This window comes from Plectrocnemia conspersa, unplaced genomic scaffold (assembly GCF_051122295.1).
Source record: "Plectrocnemia conspersa isolate PC_06_02 unplaced genomic scaffold, ASM5112229v1 ptg000011l, whole genome shotgun sequence".
Lineage (NCBI taxonomy): Eukaryota > Metazoa > Arthropoda > Insecta > Trichoptera > Polycentropodidae > Plectrocnemia > Plectrocnemia conspersa.
The window spans coordinates 414,633-434,303 of NW_028277175.1; the positions used below are offsets into that span (position 1 = coordinate 414,633).

The 19,671-nt window shown below is 32.3% G+C and overlaps 1 protein-coding gene across 2 annotated transcripts in view; it reads left to right on the top strand.

Moving 5' to 3' along the window:
- The window catches only part of LOC148229053 (uncharacterized), a 37,390-nt gene that overhangs the window by 8,841 nt on the left and 8,878 nt on the right, over positions 1 to 19,671 (top strand). Inside the window, exon 2 of one of the 2 annotated variants that reach the window (XM_088197117.1) lies at positions 320 to 543. In XM_088197117.1, the coding sequence (XP_088053243.1) occupies positions 433 to 543 (111 nt within the window). In that variant the 5' untranslated portion in view covers positions 320 to 432. Of the gene's footprint in view, positions 1 to 319; positions 544 to 17,023; positions 17,176 to 19,671 lie in introns of those variants that run through there. The other variant, XM_088197118.1, reaches the window with a different exon arrangement.

Below are 19,671 nucleotides of genomic sequence, written 5' to 3' on the forward strand. Positions count from 1 at the left end.
TACAAAATTACATAGTTAAAACTTCTGAATGACTCGAATTGTTATATTTGTTCTACAGAAGCTATGGCTTATGTACACGCTTTCAGTGACGTCTCGAATCCAAATTGTTGTAATGGAACCAATTAAAAAACAACTCTTATTTGATCAATAGCATTCCGAGGTAGATTATGTCAAGGCTCGAAAAATAAAATTATTTGACGTCAGGAGTCTCTCGATATCTATCCCAATATTTGCACAACTGTGTCGCACACGTGTGACTGCAGTCCTTCACCAGTTTCGGCCAGTTTATACTCATGACATATTTTCTCTTTGTTTTCAGACACTGACTTCGGCTGAAGATGGCCAGCTGCGGCAGCTGCAGTGTAACGTTCGAGTTTCGTGTGTATTTATTAGTGATCAGTGACGACGAGTGATCGAGTGCTTAATAACGTAATGAAGTTCTCCAACGGGAGCAGCTCCAGCAGTCTGGCGAGCGACTCCTTGTCTAGGAAGTCGACTCTGTGCATTTACACCGATGCAGATTTCCTCAATGGACCCAAAGAAGTAAGTTTGATCGATTAGATCGCGTGCGAGGCGGTAGACGTGGTAGAAATTCCAATAGATTCCACGCATCTTTCGCGCACGCGACATGAGTTATCGCACGATTGTTCCGCGGACTTTTTGTGTAGCTATCGCTTTCTTGGTGACAATATTGCGAAGAAAGCGAGACAATGTCTTTGTTTCTAAACAACTTTTGCTTATCGAGTGTCTACAATCCTTTAATATCTAGATAAATGGATCTAAGGAGCATTGAAAGGCTGTCACTGTAACTCGCACCGCATCTCCACTATGAATCGTAATTTCACGCTTTAGTTTGTGTCAAAAACGGGACAAAACTAATCATTCGTAATATTATAGGTGTTATACAACATAATCTAAAAGTAATTATACACACTTTGTATGCGGGAAACGAGAAACGGTTAAAAGCGGGAGACGAGGACGAAACTTTTTTTGTACTGCGATGTTAGGACTTGATTCATCCACGCACTACTTCTATCGTAAATAGTTATTGTTTATAGCAAGAATCTATTTTATTACTTCAACATTGTCATCCGATTTTTTGACTAAACAAAACCGAATAACTGTTAAAAATAATTTGAGAATCAAAAATAGGGATGAATTAAAAAAACCTTGTTATAATAAAAATGTGATATACATTAACATAATTGTTTTTTTATTACTGTTTTAAAATCTGTTCTGTATATATTTTAAATACATTTTCAATTTTCTACTTAAAAATTGACGGCGCCAACACGATTTTATTGCTTTTGTCGTGGATTTTTGCCTTCTGAGAAGGAATAATTGTTTTTTGCGCTCTCCTATTAGTCAAAATTCGCTTTAGATATGCTTCATTGAATATTTTTGCCCTAATAAATATGAACACTAGATAAAAAAAGCGGCGATGGCAACGGCACGATTTTATTGCTTTTGACGTAGATTTTTGACTTCTGAAAAGGAATAATTGTTTTTTGCGCTCTCCTAAAAAATGAATTTTAGAAAATGTAGAAATATGCTTTTAACTAGAGAATGATTCTCACTGATGATAGTAAATAAATTTATATGCTTTAGATAGTGTGCAGTAAGTTCGTAGTAAATATCTTTAGGAAATTGTACGAAATTTAGATAATCAAACGAGCTGGGGGTGCCTCTTATATTCCAGAACGGAAGGTATCGATTTTATCGACGGAACAGCAAAGGATTTTTTCATCCTTCTTGGCTTACTTCGTGGATGTTTCTGAACCCTCTCAACAGATTAAAATAGTCGGTAATGTTTTTGTTTTATCAAATTGATCAAAACAGTGGATTATATATTAAAAAAATACTTTATTAAAATATTTGAAAAATATTGAAATAAGCTTTTGACTAGCTTTTAATTAAAACAATACAATAATATATTAGATGCATAATTAAAAAACGCGATTGCATAACTCACAAGCTAACAAAAATCTATAGAAGTGGTGGAAAAGTATGCCACGACAATTAGGCCACGAACTCGTTGAATCATTGATTAATTTCATACCTTTTCGTGTTTTAGTGACATTAAAGGCTAAAGGGGTGCAATAAAATAATTTTTCACCACATGATATTTTTTTTAATATTGACCAAATTTTACTGTTTTATCGTTTATTTTAATTAATATATAAAATAATTCAATTTATATTTAGCAGCTGTAAACAGTGTTATGCACCGGAGGCTCCTTTTGTATCATAAGAGTCATTGACAAGTCAATGACTCATACTTGACATATATTTTATTTTTAATAATAAAAGTAGCTAGCATTGGGATCGTGTAATATAAAATATACCGTGGCACGAAAACGGTTAAACAACGATTCTTGTCTCCCGCATACAAAGTATTAAATTTGTCGGCGACTTCTGTTTTTAGTCAATTCGTTATAGACGTATATTAAATCAATACGATACTCTCCATCCTAGAAAGAAATCTCCTCTTTTTGGTTACATCTATACAAAACTAGCTCCTTAAAGCTATCTTTATCTCTCTTAAAATACTTATGTTTTGTTCTTCTTGAATAATGGAGTGACACAACTGTGTTCAGTGCTTTATGTAGTAATATCTAAGGAACAGTACATCGTATTGATCTAATCCGGTTGTGGTTGCGTTGCAACTTCAGATGGTATTCTTTCGATCAATAGATATAGCACACACGTTACCATGGAGTGCTTTATTGACGCTTAGTGTAATTTAGAACATCTGTCTCTGAATTTGCGAGCACTATTTTTAGTCCTATTTACAAATTTGAAAGAAAATTTGAATGAAAAATAAGTTACGTCAGTTGTTGAAAGTTTGTTTTCTACCATAAGCACACAACATGTTTTTGGAATGCTTTACTTTGGACGTCTAACGGCGAAAGGTGCCATTGTGCGGCCGTGAGAGAGCACCGTATGTATTTTCACGTGTGTTGTGTGTGTGTGCATAAGTTGCGCACACGCGAATATCGCAATTTTTGTATAGAGACGTTGAGAACCAAAGGTGTGGGATTCGCCGTGTCAAAAATAGCACTTGTCTTGAGAAATTTAAGAAATTTTGGAGGGTCATGCAGTAGATAATTACTTTATAAAAGTGGGTTTCGAGGCAATATGACTTCTTCTATGTTTATCGAATTTTTGCGTTCATGACGTTTAGACAAAAATGTCTTGAACCTTTAAAACAGGGGTGGTCAACCCAAATGATCTTGCGGACCACTTTGGAAATGCATCATAACTCCGCGGGTCACATATAAAATTATATAATATATCCCCATATTAGATTTAGATACACTAAAGACATTTTTTTGGAGTGAAAAATTGAAACATAATGAATTATTATTATTGTGCTTACTATTATTCTTACATGATACAAAACGTACATTGTAAAGAATCTCGCGGTCAGTGAATTTGGCCAGAAAAATGCATGTCATTTAATGAAATACTATGAATCTTAATGAAATTGAAATATTAAAAAAACTGACTGGCCAACATTTGCCAATTGTCAAAAGCTGGGTGCCCGCCCATAAGGGTTGGACTTGTAGGACCTTAGTACTGGTAACGGCAGTGGTGCACGCAATGGGTAAATACGTAGCTATACTTCTGGATAACATTTGCCCCCCCCCCCTGTTTCTAAACCAGAAATTCACGGGTAAAATAAAGCAAATAAATAAAAACAGTATCGAATTATCCTAAAAATATTTTTTAAAATATGACATTTCAGTGAAAAAAATTCGGAATAAGTTGTTCGAAATTCCATTTTTTAAAACCAAGTATCTAGTAATAAACATTGAATATTTTCACATCCTCAAGTATTTGCAAAAAATACACACGGAATACTCGGGGGACGGTCGTACACAAAAAACGGCATTTAAGTCTTGTACGCTATTCATCGGTTGATGGTTAGCAAAAGATGTGAACAGATGTTTTTAAATATTCCAATGCAATTTTAATAGCAATTACACAGAATTAATTATTTGATTAGATAATTAATTTACCTAAGCCTTCGATTTAGAAGTAACAAAAAAAATATATTCTTCACTTTTGCAAATTGAAAAGAACAAGTTCTGCATCTACAATTATCTGATTTATAAATAGAAGATTATAAAATTATCATTCAAAATTTTACGAAGCTTTCACTTTTGACTGATTGTAGATACACATTTTTGCTGTCAACAATACATATTTTGGGACGGGTGAGCCGTTTAACGTGTTTTTATGATGAGAAAATTCATATATTAAAATTATCTCACCCTCGAAACAAACAAAATATTTGAAAACTCTGTCTGTATATATTAGTGAATAAAAATTACCCGGAACCGAATTGGGTACCCGGTTAATTGATGAAATACCCGAGAACTGGGTAATGAATTTGACCGGGTATTTGGATGCCCGATTATATTTATGTATCAATGTATATATTCTCTCACGATTTTTTTAGTATCTAATAGATAGCATCAACAATCATTTGACAAATCCAGTCTTTAATCAATAATTGGTTCATTATATTAAACAATTTATGATGATGCTTAAGAATACGTTTCATAGGGAACTCTTATGTATACATTTGCGTACAATCCCATACAATGAAACCATTCAAACTTACGGAAGGACCTTGCAACTCGAGGGTTTTAGCTTCAAACTCATATTTTATATAAACTAGGCTTATTTTGAAGAATCTACCGACACGGACCGAAGTCGTACATGTGCAATATTACTGTTTTTTATTTTAATTCAATTAAAGCAACGTGACACAATCGCGGTATGAAATCAATTCGCTCTGAAAACTGCAATGCAACAGCAGATAGTTGCAACACTGCACTGCCACAACGCAAGTCCATATTTATGGGTCTGATAATCGCAGAACGGAAGCACGCTTGTGCACTCTCGGCTCACTTGGAAGGAAACGTTGCGGAATGTTGTGTGTGTAGAAAGTGGCAGCGCACCGCGAAAGGACTGCAGGGTCCTTAAGTACACCGATGTACCCGAATCGGACGCAGTGACTCGAGTTACGTAAGATAGATTAGAAAATACGAAAGCATTTTCCGGACGTCGGTCCCAAATCCGAGAGCGATGAAAGTGTCGATAAGCGCGCACTGTAAAAAATCGCTTGTTTTATCATTTATTTTTAGAAAGTGCAAGTGATTTGCGTTCTGCAAGGTTGCACGTGTGTGATCTAACAATAAAATGTAAGGACTAAGTTCGATATCTCTTCCATTCTTATAATTAATAAACGTTATAAAGATATACTTAAAGATTCACTTAATGATTATTTTTTTAAACAAATGAATTAATTATTTACAAATATTTTTTTAAAGAAAGTATTTTAAAGTAAAGATTATTGTACTAGCTTTATTTATCAGTAAAACAAATATTTTGTGTTTATTTTCCGAAAGAGATATTGACGCGTGAAGAGAAATAACAGGTGACTCACTAATTAGTGGCTGGCGTTTAAAGGGTTAAAAATATTGTTTATATACGATTCATTTTTTAAATCTAGATATAAAAAATATAGTTTAATGCAAAAAATATCTGTACTCGGGTTAAATATTTAAATACAGATTTTCATAAATCATTCAATATATTTAACTTTATTGATATCAAAAAACGATTTGGGTCTTTATTTTTTATGTTCTTAATTTAATAATTTACTATACGCTGATATTTTTAAAATGTATCATGTTACAAAAAGTATTATTAAACTATTTTTTATATCAATAATAAAATAATACTTAATACTGGTGAATGCGTAGTCAATTAGGCGCCGGACTGATAATCAAAAGGCAATAGGTTCGGTTTCTGCATCGGACTCAATTTTTTATTTATAAAAATGCACCTTTAAAAAAACGGCACAGCTGCAAAGTTACATCTATTGATTATAAGCTATTAAATAAAATATATGTCACTGATTAACAGACTGTTCTTTCACCACTTACATGTAGGTGTTGATTGTGTTTACACCGTTGTAATGCATTGGGCTCCTACCTGTCGAGTTACAACAGAAAATAAAAATCTTGTTAGCGAAAATATTTTTAAATTCCTTAGAAATGCTAGGCTTTATAAAAAACAAATAGTTTTAAAATATAATATTACTTCTTGAACTTTGATTTTAATTAAAGCTTTATAAAAAATATATTTACATGGCTTATCTAGGTTATATAAAATCTGGAATTACCCATAGATTTAATCATGTTGTTAGAATAAATAATGTAAATCTTTCGTTTCAGAACAAACTGGCGTTAGCCCAATGCGTTATAATGGGTCAAACAAGTAATGATACATCAGAGTGATAGTCTGTAAATCAGTGACATGTATTAAATTAATTAAAAGTTTATTATAACAGCTTACAATCAATAGAAATCACCATGAAAAGCTTAATTTAATTATTCATTACAATGTTCAAGCGTGAGATTATGAAAATATAGGAAATCAAATCTGTGATTATCGATCGAAAATATAATTATATATTAATCACTTATTCCGATCTCTCAGATACGATAAAAATGGTCAATATAGGTTTCGAACCCATGTTCTTCAGGTGTAAATCACCGAATTATACTTAATGATGTCATACTTAAATAATAAATTGTATTGTTCTGATAAATTGTAGCGAACGCGCGTTTATTTTTATAGAAGACAAAACTATTGATATTGTAGTTAATTATAAAACTCGCAACAAGGGTCGTGGTGAAGTGGGAAGCGGTTGCTTTATTTGTCTTTCAAGTTTCGGTCAATGATCGGCATAGTTCGAGTGATATTAGGGAGGCTTTTTTGCTCTTCCCACTCTTGATGTTTGGGGTGATTTGACGATTTAGGAGTGACAACAGATTTTTGAGTGTCAATTACCACAGTTGCTCAAAAAAAATGAATTATAATTAAATTATTTAGGTAGTATTTTCTACGGACAGTACGCATTTGGCTTTATGTTAATAAAATAGCATGGCACAATAAATGTAAGTTCAGAAGCAATTTCATATGTTTATAATAAATTACTCTGTGATGAATAAGTCTCGGCTTTGGAGATCGATACCAATATAATTTTCTCGCGTATATTAAATATCAAAATTTAGGGAATTGTCTCTTTCGTTATGTCATATCACAAGGAAGTGTTGTTCTCCATTGCCAAATATTTTTTGTTGATACCCATCAAGGTTTTTAGACGCGTAATAATGAACGTGACATAACGTCGGGTGATCTGTAAAAACTCGAATTGTCTACCATTTTCCCAAAAACTTTTTACTCGAGTTTCCAAATTGCGTTGGAAATTGACAAAAAAGGTCGCTCCCACGGTGGCAATTTCGCAAGTGGCAAGAAAACCATTATTTGCCTTTCGAGCCGTGCGACAGCTTCGTCGCCTTTTAGCGAGATTCGTTAGGAATTTATCGTTTTTGGCGTTTCTCCTTGGAGGTCCGCGCCAAGTGGGTGTTTTCGATTGTGCCCGAGGTCTGGGTCGGACTGGTTTCGACCCAACGGTCAAAGCTTCCGTTATTACAACCATAACCGACGGATTGGTAAAAAATCAACACTCAAGGCTGACTTCAAAATTGTTTTGGCAATCAATTCATTAAAACATCGAGGAATTCGCAAGACTCGATATCCATCATCTTTCGATCATTTCTTGGCTATTTTTTTATTAAGAAATTTGCTAATAGTAATATGTTTTCATCTTAACCAGAGACGTCATTTGCCTCCTCTTGAATTTGGCCAGAAAAAATATGTCACTTAATTAAATACGCTAATTTATTTAACCAATTAAATTCCTATGAAAATTATTTATTTAAAAACTATTTATTGGTTAGTAATAATTATTTTAATTAATCATTAATTACTTTTATAATCTTTAAACTCTTTGAATTATGTAAAATATGCATAACACAATGCTGTGCGAATTACTAATCTGTGTGGGAGTCAAAAAGAAAATGTTTAATTTAATATTGCATACTTTTTGATAAGTGACGTCATTTCAGCTTTTCAAATCACCAGAATTAAGATCAGTTGCGATTGAAATATAATCTTTGCGTCTTAAATAACAATAACAAAAATGTAAAATTAACTTCACAAAAACTTGTGACAAGCTTTTAAGGTTAATAAAGGGTGAGCCATTTCAATATTTTGTTCAATAAATTCTGCTAATTTCGGTCTCAGTGGACACAACCGATATACATATAAATATCAATAAACGACAGAAATGTTTTTCGAAGGGTTTTACCGATATTTTTTTATTTAAACAATTAGAACTTTTATTCACAATTTTTCGAAGGCATATAAACATATTTTTGTCGAGAAGAAGCGTCTCATGGATGTATTTTAGTCGGAGAGAAAAAATGACTACTTGTGTTGCTCAAGTATACAAATTGTTTCATTATAGGATTTTTTCAAATTTCATTCGAGATATTACAAACGAATATTTTACAAACTGATTGAGAGCCCATTTTCTAGTTAGATTTTGCATACCAAATCTAACTCGGTAGTGTCTATTGTAAATTGTAAATCTCTATTTTCTGTTTGAACCCTAACTTAACATAATGAAAGTTCTACACTTAATTATAACTTTCATTAGATCAAGTCCAAAATATTTCTCTCAGAGGAAAATAAGTGGAATAGGAAGTACAGACATACGTCGCATCTCACATATTGCCCCATAGTTAGTCTGCACTTGGATATTACACTGTTTTAAAAATATGATAGCTATCCTTACCGATATTACTATGGACTTCTGATATAAGAGGGCTGATCAAAGTATATTCAAACTGAATTTTAGTCAATAGGATAATTGTTTTTTCGCTCTCCTATTGATCAAAATTCAGTTTAGATACGCATCATTCGATTCTCATTTATTGCAAGTCCTATTATTGTTATAAAAAGTCTTTATATGAACACTAGATAACGGCACGATTTTATTGCTTTTGACGTGCATTCTAAACATGTCATTTAATGAAATATAAATATTAAAAAAACGACCACTAAATGGAGAGAGAGCTGAAATGACATCCCAGAATAAAACATGATAGATCTTCTTTCAAGCATTATCCATCAAATCGCTTCGGATTTATGTACTTTCTTAAGGAGTCTTGGTATCAATGGAGAAGTTTATACAAAAGAGTCTTTCACCGGTGCATTCTCGGCGCGGCAAAGACAGGAAGTCCATTTGTGTACGTCAAAAAGCAGACTGGGCATTTTTGAACGCGGGTCACTACCGGTCTTTGACGGAATCCGAGAATAGAATTCCATTTTTGCTTTTCAAGCGGCGCCCATTAAGGAAGGGGCTTTGATGCTCACAAAAAATAATAATATACGAGGGTTTTTATGTCTTTTTTCAAATATAAATCAACCGTCAAAGATTGATGGTTTTATTTTTAATCAATTTGTCTTGTTAATATCTCAGCTTCTTCTGACACAGTCTGATCCGTTGTTTTTTTTTATATGACGGCTGTCAACACATTTTTTTGTTAAAAATTAAATTGTTTGAATATTTTTAATGTTTTACAACATCTGCATATTTTTATACCGCCGCATAGGAAAGGGTAGGTCCGCGTAAACAGTTTTTGAGTAATTTATAAAAAGTACTGTGACTGGGAAGTGATTTTTAAAGATGGAAAGCGCGCTGCAAAAAATCAGTGTGATCAATGCGCACGCAAAAAAGCGCAGGCATAGTAATGCGCTCATAAAAAATAAATTTATAATTTAACTACATTAATATTATCCTGTATCTCAAAATATTTGATACAGTTTATCAGCAACTCTCAATCGTTTTTGATTAGGAAATTTAAATAATTAGTTTATTATGCTTAATTTTATAGTAGTTGAAGAGAGTAGACGAGAAGAAAATAATAAATAAATTCTTTAACTTATAAAACGAATATCATCACACGCGTGCACTTTAAAAAGCAACGCAGTACACACTGCATGGGCAGTGAGAGAGGTTTCATATGTAGGTCAAGTGCAAGAAGTGGTAGTAGGCCATCAATCAAATATGTTTGATTTAGAATATTTAAAAATATATGTTTTTTTAACTGCGTATAACGATTACCACGTAAATCGAGGGATTATATAGACGAAGTTACGCAATGGAAACTCTTTCGCATGTATGGTAGCATTTTGGACGTTGCACGCTTTCTTGTTCAAACGGCAATTAAGCCCCGAAAAGTACTCAATCCAATATGTTATTGCACACAGAGCTTATTGTATGCAAAATTACATTAACACACACAGGCAGACAACTCAACAGAAACAAAGTAACATTGAATAATTCAGCGTTCCGCTCTCTTGGGATTCTTAGGAATGTGAGCAAGTTTGGTTATCGTGTTTATATAACAATTGGAGCAACGGCACATAGAACCATACTGTTTAGATCCGGTACACTGAGACTTTTGATATAAATTATTAATTAAAAAAATCGATACTGTGTTTCCAGCGTTTAAAAATGGCGTGCTTGCCTTTTACACAACGGGGTCATAGGTACGAGACACGATCGGTTTCGAAACCGAGAGCCGATTGACCTTCTGTCTCTTTTGAAAATCGTGACTTGTCACTGCTAAGAGAACAGAGAAAAATAATGAAATTTATTAAACTGCGAAGTGCGTGATCTCTCCCCCCCCCTCGAATTTCTTCCCACACACCCTTTAGTACAATAATTAAAATTACATAACCATTCTGCTGATGTTTCGCAATCTGCGATGCAAGCGTGTTTTTAATCTGATCCGAAAGTTCATATTTTTTTTAAATGGTTAACATTTAAATTTACACTTTCTTGAATGCCTTTATTATCTGCATACAATCTAAATCTAATGTGAAGTGCGAGACAATGATATCTACCGATATCCGCATTCCTTCTAGTTATATACCAGAGGTAGCCAAGACGTCCGACATTTTATTTACCGTAAGAGTAATGGATCGTTATATTATCGGGGGAATGGAACGATTGATTACTTTTGAGGTAAATTCTTGACATCTAGTCGTTCTACTCCTGTTACCGATCGTTCACACTACGACGGCGACGGCGCGATTATCAGGGACGTCATTTGGGGGAGGGCCATTTAATGTCATTTAATTAAATACCATTTATCTTAATGAAATATATTTATTAAAAAAAAACTGAAATGCCATCCCTGATTCTAAACCAGAAATTCTCTTATTCTATACAGAAATCATATCGGAAAACATTTTCACGCGTAGATATATATTTTTACTGATATATTTTAGTGAAAATGGCAGTTTAAAGTGTACCCAAAAAATACAAAATTTGTTTGTTTGTGTATAGCATTACCAGGTAAAATAATTTTAAAAGTGACCGCTGCTGTTTCGGCTTTGAAGCAAAAGGATTTAGGGATGAAATAAAAACATTCTTATAATGAAAATATGACATAGAGCCAAACTATATGGGGGTGCTTATTATATTCCAGAATGGAAGGTATCCACTTATACAGGATTATACACTTGCCCTGGAATATATTTGATCCCTTTCATGGAAAAGCAGTTGGGCTCAAATTCGGACTGCAAATTAGTAATGAAAGTTGTAAAAATAGTCAGTAATGATTTTTTGTTCCATTTGACTAATGTTCTCGACAACATATAAGCAACATTGCAGTAGAAAAAAATCGTTCTCGTTTGTTTTTCTTTTTTAATATTGCTCAAATTTTTTTAGTAGTTTCAAATGTTAGGCTATCCCTGTTATATATGTACGTGTATTATTCGCTCAGTTTAGATTTAGACAATACTATATTAACTCTCCTTGTTGAGGTCGAATTTAACATATCTCTCCAAGGTCGAGTTTAGCATAACAATTACAGCGGTTTTTCAGAAAGGAATATTTTATTGATAGATAATCAACCGTATAAAATTGATCCAACAAATGCTAGACGGTGTTGCATTCCATGTAATGAATACAACCGTTGCTAATCATTATTTTACGATGGAGTAGTATATTTTTTGCTTAAAACACTATCTATGAATTACATATATAAAACACTACCGTTTCAATATCGCCATTATTTTTCATAGTTGATTTGTGTTACATATATTTGATGTCTTCATCATGCAAAAATAAATATGTATGAGACTATTTTAACGCTTTATCGATTTCGATAATTCTGCATGAACTTCTTGATTGCGCATTGCAAATTTTTGCTTTGATGAAAGATTTGCTTTGGTGGAAGATCAAAGAGATCTTGATACAAAATTTTTAAACGTCAAACGCACTATTGAATTGACCGTACAATTAAATAAGTGTACAATTTCTATGGAAAAAAAATCATTTTTTTCAGAGGGGGGAAAAGTTGGCCAGTCAGTGCTCGTTTTTTTTAAATTTTCGATTTCATTTAGATTCATAGTACTTCATTAAATGACATGCATTTTTCTGGTCAATTTTACAATCTACGTATAAAGAAATAACAGTGATAATGTTCTATTAAGGTTTTTTTTAGCAATATTACGACTTTAAAATTAAATAAAGCACATTTAAACCCAATAGGAAAGCACAAAAAACCATTATCCCTTCTCAGAAGTCAAAAATCCACGTCAAAAGCAATAAAACGCTCTCCTATTGGGCCAAATTCGGTTTTCACTAGTATATCTACTAGTGAAATAAGGACGTCATTTCAAATTTTTTCAGAGGGGGGCTAGAGTTGGCCAGTTAGCGGTCGTGTTTTTAATATTTCGATTTGCATTAAATTCATAGTATCGATTCCTAGAACTTTGTGTAACATACCTGACCAGATTAGATATGAATGTTTTTACATATATTTATATATATGATAAAAATCATAATAACCAATGGTGACTAAAACCTGAACATAAAGACATTACATATTAGGTTTTCTTAAATTTTCCTTATCTCACGGATGAATTTTGCAACGAATAATTTAAATAGGTCGTTCTTATTGTAAGATTGTAAGCTTTAATAATAGTTTACAATTAATAATATATACGTTGATTGTCATTTTGCATCAGAAGATTTACAATAAATTGATACGTACTTATGTCCATTATGAGATTTTTAATAGGTAAATAAAATAAATATATCCTTTTTATTGTTCAGTTCTGTTCGGGGCTAGGAAAATATGCAGTTATAGTGTCGTTTTCGTGTAGAACTTCTAACTTCTAACAAATTATGCTGCATCTAAACGTTGAGAAAAAATTGAAACATAATTTTGGATCATTTTGTAGATTATAAGTGTAATAGTGAGGTTTAATTCCTGTTAACAACTAACATTTTTGTCCTTGTTTGTCAGCTCCCGCAGTAATTTATGTTCTTCGAACAAAAATTTCCAGTTTGATCTTTTTATATTTAAACATGCAGTGACCATTTTCCATAGATTTGTATATATGCTCGTTAAGATGGCGCTCCATCGCCAGCTGTTGGATTGCAGGAATTCTTGAGATAATTCTCTCGTTGAAAGACGCTTTGTTGCACTGTCTAGTTGTTCGAGATTGATGTGCTGTCGCATTCAATCTTTAGAATACCATAACGATGGAATTCTATTTCAGCTGAATAAATTTGCTCGTTGCTAACGTTCGAGTAGATAACGAACGATTACCAAGTAAAAGCGTTAACGAGACGTTTTTCGATTTAAACGTCAAAATCAAAAGACGGCCATGTTTGTTTATCGCACGTCGGTAAAACAGAGGTCACACTTATCGGCGATTGCATATAATTGATAACGAACGATTACGATAAGGAATATTCACAAAAAATTTAAACTTTCACACATCGCGTGCTTCGCCATTACCATTTTCTAAATACCAAATTATTCTCCGCTCTTACGTCAAAGCTATTATTACAATTTATTTGTACAAATTGGCTTTCAATTCATATTCAAATGAGAAAACGTCACTTTCGACTTTTTTTGTTTGGCCCAAGCGGCATTCCTGGCGCGTCGATCTGGTGACGGTAGGCATAATGCGGCGAATATCAAAATTCCGACGTTCGATGGTCAAAGCCCTTTTGAAACCGTCGATCTATCACTGATAATGTTGCCAGTACTGTGAGTATATATAAAAAACTGGGAATTGCGAACGCGTGAAAAAAGTGAATAAAAAAGGGGAATTAAATACAAATTTTAAAATAAATTTGTCACGAATATAAATTATCTTTTAGCAATATCATAAGATATGCTCGTTTTAGATGCACTTTCTCAACAGCAATTTTCAACATATTATACTCATGATTATAAACCGTGAACGCGTCGCCACTATTATTTAAAACTAGACTGTAATAATATTGACGCATGATAAACATGATACCGGTATCACGCGAAAAAGAGGATAAGTACAATTAAAAATCGACTTGAAATTTCGCCTTGGAAACTAGATTCAAATACAAATATTTTAAATTATATTAGCTTATGAAGAGAAATTTGAAAGCCCTATTCCACATAGTATGAGCATTTCTCCGCATGACCTTCCCGCTTTTTATAATGCCACAAGATTCGATCGAAAGTCGAACAATGGACGCAATCAGCACTCAATGTCTAGATTAGTGTTATTACCTAGGCGTAATTTCATCATCGCCATCATCATAATCATCTCGACGATCGCTCGAGAGACAGGTTCTTCCACGTGCCGCTCCGGCGAAGAACGCCCGGAATGTAGGGTTTTATATAACACACACACGTGGAAGAAGTCTTAGCGGCATGGGGTTGACGACCTGTCGGATTATGACTTTTTTCGGATTGTTTTTTTGTCCAAATCTTTGGCAAATGAGCTCGATAGGGCGATGACGCCTCCGGTCAATAGGGGCCGTTGGCTGGGGCAGAGCACCGTCGCGCGGCTGAACCAACAGAATAGTAATCGAAACCAGTTCGAAGGCTGGACAAACAAGAGGTGAAGGATGGCGAAGCGTCGCAAGGTCGGGTGCATAGGTCGGGGTTCGGCAGTTGACAATAACGCGCGAGCATCATCAATTTCTGCCTTGTGATCGGTCGTCCGCTGGAAGGGATGCTTTAAAACTTTTTAATCTTTTTTCCCCCTTCAATTCATTTTCAATTTGTCGCTTAAAACTTCCTAATTTTGAGAGTCACAATTGCGTCCCTTATTCTAACCCGTTGCGGCCAGGACGTCAACGCTCGAGAACGCTCCCTTTGCACGAGTCATCCAGCTTCTTAACGAACTTGCCGAACTAAAGCGATAACTATGAGCAGCTGAAAGAATGTATGGTATATGGGATGGTGCTTATTTATTTTAGGTGTGTGCCATAACTGTTTTTATATATACAATATGTATATATATTTAATTGCATAATTGCCATCATGATCATGATTGAGGAAACCTGTTAAGTCATGATAGTCAGATTTGTAATAAAAAATAAAAGTAATAAAATAATATGGCACGTGATTATTTAATTATGAACTATTCTAGTGTTATAGAAAATATATAATTTTATTTCATTTTTAATTATAAAATTAAATGAATGTCCTTGTTTTATTATTTTTATAAATTTATGTTAATACATTATATGCGGGAGTCTAGAATCTTCGTTTCGCGAAGTTTATCGGTTAAAAGCGGGAGATGAGAACGAAATGTTTTTTGTTATAGTATTCAATTTTATTATTTAATAAAACATTTGGTAGCAATAAAATTAGCACAAATATAATAAAAAAAATGATTTTATTCTACAGTAACATCAAATTTGTTGTTAAAATTTATAAAATGTAATTTTAGCGAAATAATATTGCTTGTTACTAAATGTAACTGAAAAAATAATAATACATGAGATAAAACATACAAATTTAAATAATAATAACAGCAGTGTTAACTTTGTATGCGAGAAAGTAGAATATTTGTTTCGCTACGCTTATCGGTTAAAAGCGGGAGATGAGGACGAAACGTTTTTTCCACTGCGATGTTAAGATTTCGTTTATCTACGCCTTTTTCTTATTTTCATCGTATATACTTACTATTTAGAACCGGAATTTATCATTTCAACACAGTAGAGCAATTTTTTTGAAATAAAGATAAGTTGAATAACAGTTTATTTGTAATTGTTGACATTCCTTACAAAACGATTTATACAACAACAGTTTTAAAAATTATTATGAATAAATGAATGTCGTAGAATAAAATTTCAACTATGTTTTAACATACAAGTGCTAAGTCAATGTATTGAAATTACAGTATTTCAATAATAATTATTATATTAATAGAACAAAGATTACTGAAATGACTGACAGGTACATAAGCACATGTGCATTTTTATTTATTTTGCTGTTATTAGTAGCTCATCAAATACGTAAATATCATTAAATTAACTGCTTTATAAATATATGATTTTATTTCTATAACCAATCTTAGTCGTAAATACATACATATGTATGTATTTATGACAACATGCTTTAATTTATTGTGAAACAATTAAAATGAACTTTAGAACACAATGAATTTATAATTACTACATACATATGTACATGAACACAGGGTCAATAACTTTTCAGACAAACAAGCAGTAAATTAATGTATTAGTTTGTTTCATAAGAAGTGTAGAATATAGAAAACGCTATATATTTTAAAGCTACAGCAACAGCAAACCATGCTTTCTATTTTATCTGGGTCCGAAAAGCGGCGTTATCTCATTTGGAGTGACAAACGATCATCACAAACAAAAAAAAAACTATTGTAAAATTGATAGCATGATCTAACAAAAAATCATTTAATTTGTAAAAAAAAGTACTAAGCAATTTTGTAGCTATTTTTTACTTACAATTGAATAAGCTTGATTGCTTGATATTTAATAAGCTTGAAGCGTAATACTAATTTGCTGTATATTTTTGGCAATATTATTTTTAATTAAATTTGTATCTAGTTATAGGGCCCTCAAAATCTCGGAGCCCGGTTACTTTGCAACCGGTGCACTTGGCCGGTCTTGTGTGTGTGAGATTATTTATGCATTTTAAACAAATATGTGCGTTCGCGAGGTTTATGGTCTGCATGGCCAATTGTCGATGCGTAATCGGGATTGAACTTGTGACGTCACCCCGATAAGAGTCAAAACAAACCCGTGCGCCTTCAGTCGCATCCCGCGCTTTGCCTAACGAGGTTGCTTTGGAGATGAACGCACGAGTTAAAAACGTGCATTTTTATCGCTGCACCGCTGCGCTTCTGGAATAATTAAATGTTAATACTATACGGCGACGAAAGGAAAAAACGATTTTGTGTCAAGGTGCGTTTCTATTGTTGTTGCGTTACAGTTTAACCGACCAAGTGCATCACTGTAATTATTGTATATTATATGTGTTCTTGTTGAATGAGTTAATTGCACCTTTTATTGCCACTTCAAGACAAAAAAAACATCGAAAAGCGTAAGATCAACACGATCAGATAAAACAATGAGTGATTTTGAAATTGTTATCAATAGAACAATGATTGCTATTGCTGATGGATCTTTATTGTTTTATTAGTGTGTTTTTTAGATACTTTGTTTAAAAACGTTTTATTTTTAATTTATGTTACACTTCCTTGTGTGTAGTCATAATTAATACTACTTTATTTTTCTGTATTATCTATAATATAAATTACTTTCTAGGTCAGGTATTTTATAAATGACTCAATAATTTGTCGTATACTAATAAAAAAGTAAATCTGAGATAAAAATATATGCCATCATATCACTACCATATTTTTAGATATTGTTTCAATTTGTCAATATACTCTTTTGCTTGGTAAAATATAACTATTATCTAATTTTGGGTTCTATATTATAACTCAAAAAATGGAATTTTTGTTATTAACATACCTCGACTTACGATTTATTTTCATATCTTATTTTGACCTCTAGATATGTACCTAGATTCGAGATACGAACCACGGTGCAGAGTGGTGTGTGCACCGCGGCATATCATGTTTGTAGTGTTTAATTGTAAATTTTGGACATTGTTAAGTCATTTTCACCAAAAAGTGGAACTAAAAATTCACACTTTAAGCCATCGATATGTCTTTTAATTTGTAGGTTCTATATCATGATTTTAACATTTTTTTGATTACCTGTGACGTGTAACTATCATATTTTCCAGCACGATAGACAAAAACTTGTTCTTCTTTAGAGTAGCGGACGGTCGTCACAAAAAAACTATATATGCTAGGATAAATTATTGAATCCCAGCTTAGTAGTTAGTGCATTGCGTGTTCATTTTAGTTGTAAAATTAATAACATAACCTAGCAAAAACTAGAAAAAAAATCTTTAAATTTGTGAAAAAATACTGAGCAATTTTTTAAATAATTATGTCAAAAAAAGTTTTTTGTTATTTTAATGTCTATAACAAAATATTTCTTCTTTACATTTTTTTAAACGTTGTTTTAAATTTGTTGAATAGCAGAGAGCTGCTATTCAAAAAATTCAAAATAGTTTGAAGATGGTTTTCGAACCTGATCGAGATATTTATAAGCTCAATTTTTTTTTAAACTTTAATTAAAAATTGATTAAAAACTACGGCTGTTTTTATGGACACAAATCTATATCTCACATTCATCTATAGGTGTATAATAAAAAACTATTTTTATTTCTATTAAAAAAACGTTTTTCTCCCCTTTATTTTCTTTGTTAGATTTTTATTAAACGAAATACTATTTTTTAAAATATTAATTATCTGAATTTTGAACCTCTTCAGAACCAAATTTTTATTTTTCGAAGAAAAAATATAAAGGGGCATAAAATTTTTTTTTCATATATTTTTTTTTATTTAGGAGGGTGAAAATTTTTTTTTGTATTCAGAAATAATATGGTGTACACTGCGATATACAAAAGGTCTAAAGAATATTATTTAAAAATGGCTTCAAAAATTAGCAATAAATTATTGTATATTGCTTTAATATTTATAAGCTCTATTTTTCAGATTTTTTTTATTGAAATTTGATTAAAACTACGACTGTTTTCGCAGTCATAATAATATTTATAACTCGTATTCTATACATATTTTTTTAAATTCATATTAACAACGTTTCCCCCTCTGCTTTTTTTTCTTTAAGATTTTTTTTTAATATTATGAATAGACGCCATTTTAAAATATTTTTTTATTGAAATTAAATTAAAACTACGCCAGATTTCGTATTCGCAAAAAATTCTGATTCTCACGTTCTATACATGTGATAAAAAAGTTTTTTTTTGTCTTAATTTATATTCAAAAACATTTTTCTGTAAGATTTTTTAAACGAAATAACGTTTTAAATAGACGCCATTTTAAAATAAGATGACGGTTCACAATAATATTAACTGTCAATATATTATATTACAATGTAATATGAACTTCACAACACAAATCTGAAGATTATGATTATGACTTTTCCATTACACAAACAATAACTATCATAAAATAATAAAAACAATCATTGTTCACACCTAAAATAGATAAGCACCATCCCACATACATTTATTTAGCTAATCATTGCTATCGCCGAAAACATCCTCGTGTTTAATAACCTTGCTGAGAAATTGAATGGTTCGTGCAAGAGGAGCGTTCTAGAGCGCTGACGTCCTGGTCGCGACGGGCGAGAATAAGGGACACGATAGTAACTCCCTACAAGGAAAATTGCAACAAGAATATTGTTATATGAAACTATTATATTAACCCCAATGACCTAACCTAAGTGATATTGTATTATAATGTTAACAAACGCAATGTAATATAAACTTAATCATATTTGAATTGCGTGGCAGTATTT